We start from the raw sequence: 3,176 nt of genomic DNA on the forward strand, positions 1-3,176 counted from the left end.
GATCGCGCACTGAGATTTTCCCGCCGGCCCGGGCTGGGAGTATCTGGTCTTTCTGGGTCCAAGAGCGCCGAGCTGGCGCCTACGTGTACCTCTCTCAGGGGAGGGTGCGGGGCTCAAATCAGACTCTGATAGCACGGCATAGCACTCACGTGGGGAATGCAAAAATGCTGTGCTTCTGCTGGCTGGCAAGGCTCCCAGCCCCTCTCGGGAGCCGGACTGCATGCGCTCTCAGGCACGCTGGCGGCTCAGAGACCAAGACCTGGTTTCTCTGCCACACTCTCTCTGGCTCAGCACCAGGGGTGGCTGTCCTGGGTCCAGGTACTTAAGCCCCTGTCCCTAACCACCCTGTTTCCCACAATTTCCCCCCAATCCTTTGCTCTTTTTGAGTGCTTTCAACAAGACTCCAAGTTGATGCTGGTCCCCAGACGCAGAGCACTCTCATATTGGGGTATTACTTTCCAATGGGTCACCTCTTGTGGCTCCCTCCCCCTTTTGTTTATCTTCCAATATCAGTCCGATGTTCCCACTCCGCTTTACCTGCCCACTGGTGTCTTCTGCCCCCGTAGAGATCCAGACGTGTATAATTCTGATCTCAGGCTGATTTCATGGGTGATCGGAGTTCTTTGGTAGGTAATCAGCTCACTTTGGGGAACAGGTTGAAACGGCGCCTCCTCCTACTTCCCCACCATCTTGTCTCCCTCCCTCACAGCAGGTCTCTTGACAGCCACTGGAGAGGGAGGAGCCCAGCTGGTATGTGCTGGGAGACTGGAGGTTAGTGCTGCAGAACAGGTTGCTGGGGTAAGATGAGCTGCAGAAAGATCCTGGGTAGCACAGGTATCCCCCAAGGGACTGGGAGGAGAAGTTTCCAGAGCAGCAGTTGTAGGACATGGTGACAGGTGATGCATTGTACAATGAGAAGCTTCTGAGTTTGAATGCTACTTCTCAGACTGGGGCATTTATATACCCTTATCATTGCATGTGCCACCCACAAGACACATAAAAGCAGGTTACCTTCTGCTTTTAACTGAATTGAAAAGATCATCATAATCAAATATATGTAGTGTTTGTGGTTTTACAAATGGAGAGTGCAGTAGTGTTTGTGCCTTGGAATTCAGGTAGTAGTGTTGAATCCTCAAAGCTACTAGTCATCTCCCTCTACCAGAGGTCACCCAGCAGATCACTCAAAGTACTGCTTCAGAGGCAGACAGTGCCTGGGATGAGGAAAGCTGGCTTAATTAAAAATAATTGATACCCCTTTCACAATCTCTCTCAAATTTTTTTGCCATCTGGATAGCAAAGTTGCTAACTAACTGATCTATTCATAGTCATTTCTTTTAAACAAAAACACACATCGATTGTTGTCATGCAAGTTTACTTAATGAATAGTGTCATCAGAAAGCAACAGTGGCAAAATGTAGGAGGATTTTTTTTTTTTTTGTCATCTCTCAATTTGAACGGCTTCAGTGAAATATTAACTGAGGGTCCCTCATTTCCCACGTTCCTGCTTAAATCGTACGCAGAATGGTAAGAGTTGATCTCAGTTTTTCTTTCTTTTGTGTAAGCAATTACTTTGGTATAAGTTAAATATTGAAGTTGTTTTATATTATTCTGGAATGTTGGAGGAGATTTATCTAAGGCGTTGAAAAAGCATTAAAAATCACGAAATGTGGCAAAAATTCCCCATGTATTTCTATCTCTATTCAGAGGCAGTGCTTATCACTAAAGACATCCCCCAGAACCTGGAAAATGTTCTTGTTCTAAAGAAAGTTTATAACGTAATTGCCTTGAAGTACTGGACCAAAGCAGCCATCTTAAAAAGATTCTTCCTTGCCTCGGAAAGCAGCATACATCACTTTGACTTAAACTGTTTTCAGGTGTTTCTGACAAGTATTACAACATTTCTAAAATAATGGTCATATTTTTTCTTGTCCTACGACTTGTATTCCACTTCAACAAGCAGGGTAATGAAGGTTGATACCTTGACTGAGAAGGTTCATCTTGCCATGGCTTCTGGGCTGTTTGATTCACTCCTTTCACACTAAAGCATACCCTTCCGCTTCCGAACGAACGTGTTGGAGTGCAAAACCTCCATTTTGTTGAGAAAAGAATGTTCAAGAATTACCTAATATCTGACTCATAGAATATTCTTCCACAGAAATAGCTGATATAAGTGATAAATGAAAAGGCTTGAAAACCATTTTGTCTACTCAAATTGTTCATACCCATAAAGTTTACAATTTGGGGGCTTAGCAGTTATCCCCAGTCCTCTACCAGACTGGAATCACATTTATAACATCCTGACAAGGTATTCCCAGTGCCCTCAAGATGGAAATCTCATTACCTACAAAAGTGACTTGTTTTAGATTTTTTTTAAAAGATTTTATTTATTTGACAGACAGAGATCACAAGTAGGCAGAGAGGCAGGCAGAGAGAGAGGGGGAAGCAGGCTCCCTGCTGAGCAGAGAGCCCGATGCGGGGCTCGATCCCAGGACCCTGGGATCATGACCTGAGCCGAAGGCAGGGGCTTTAACCCACTGAGCCACCCAGGCGCCCCTTGTTTTAGATTTTTAACTGAATCTTCCTTTAAAACTTCCACCTAGCAATCTCAGTTTGTTCTAGAGTAAGTCTCAGCTCATTTCCATTGGAAAACATATCGGTTTTTGAAGATGGGTGTCTTACGGGGTTTGCCCATTCTGATAGGTTATTTTAAGCCATTTCCTGCACCCATGCCCTACTCTACTTGTGGTCATCAATGCTGCACTTGATAGGAGGGTTTAGAAAAATACTTAAATACTAGTCTTCTAGGCAGAATATATATGTCACTTGATACATGTGTCACATCAGAGGTCCCAACGGCATTCATTCTTTATTTCACATTACCATCTGTTCTGATTTCCCCCCCACCCCATTTCAACTTATAAAGATCATTTGTGACTATGAATTCTTCCAACACTTGATCTTTCTTTGAAGTCTACATGGGGTAGACACTTTTTTAATTACTTGATTTTATTTACCTTCTGTAGTAAAATTCCTACCCTATGAATGGAAACTAAGAGAAAAAAAGGCCCATTTTTTATGTGTAGTCCTTATTCTTCTGTTTTCAAAACATCAACCCTACCAAAAATTTACTTAAACTTTATGGGGATGAAGAGTTTTTGATAATTTATCAATGACTT

General features: G+C 43.3%; 1 protein-coding gene across 1 annotated transcript; it reads right to left on the bottom strand.

The window, feature by feature from the left end:
- Positions 1-707: 707 nt before the first annotated feature.
- LOC116863529 (keratin-associated protein 23-1-like) lies at positions 708-888 on the bottom strand (the record flags this gene model as incomplete). Its single annotated transcript, XM_032850968.1, is given in 2 exon segments — positions 708-774; positions 777-888. Coding segments are annotated over 2 exon segments (179 nt in total), but the record flags the coding sequence as incomplete, so codon positions are not given.
- Positions 889-3,176: the final 2,288 nt, after the last annotated feature.

Source organism: Lontra canadensis, unplaced genomic scaffold, assembly GCF_010015895.1.
Source record: "Lontra canadensis isolate GAN:19392208 unplaced genomic scaffold, GSC_riverotter_1.0 scaffold1502, whole genome shotgun sequence".
Lineage (NCBI taxonomy): Eukaryota > Metazoa > Chordata > Mammalia > Carnivora > Mustelidae > Lontra > Lontra canadensis.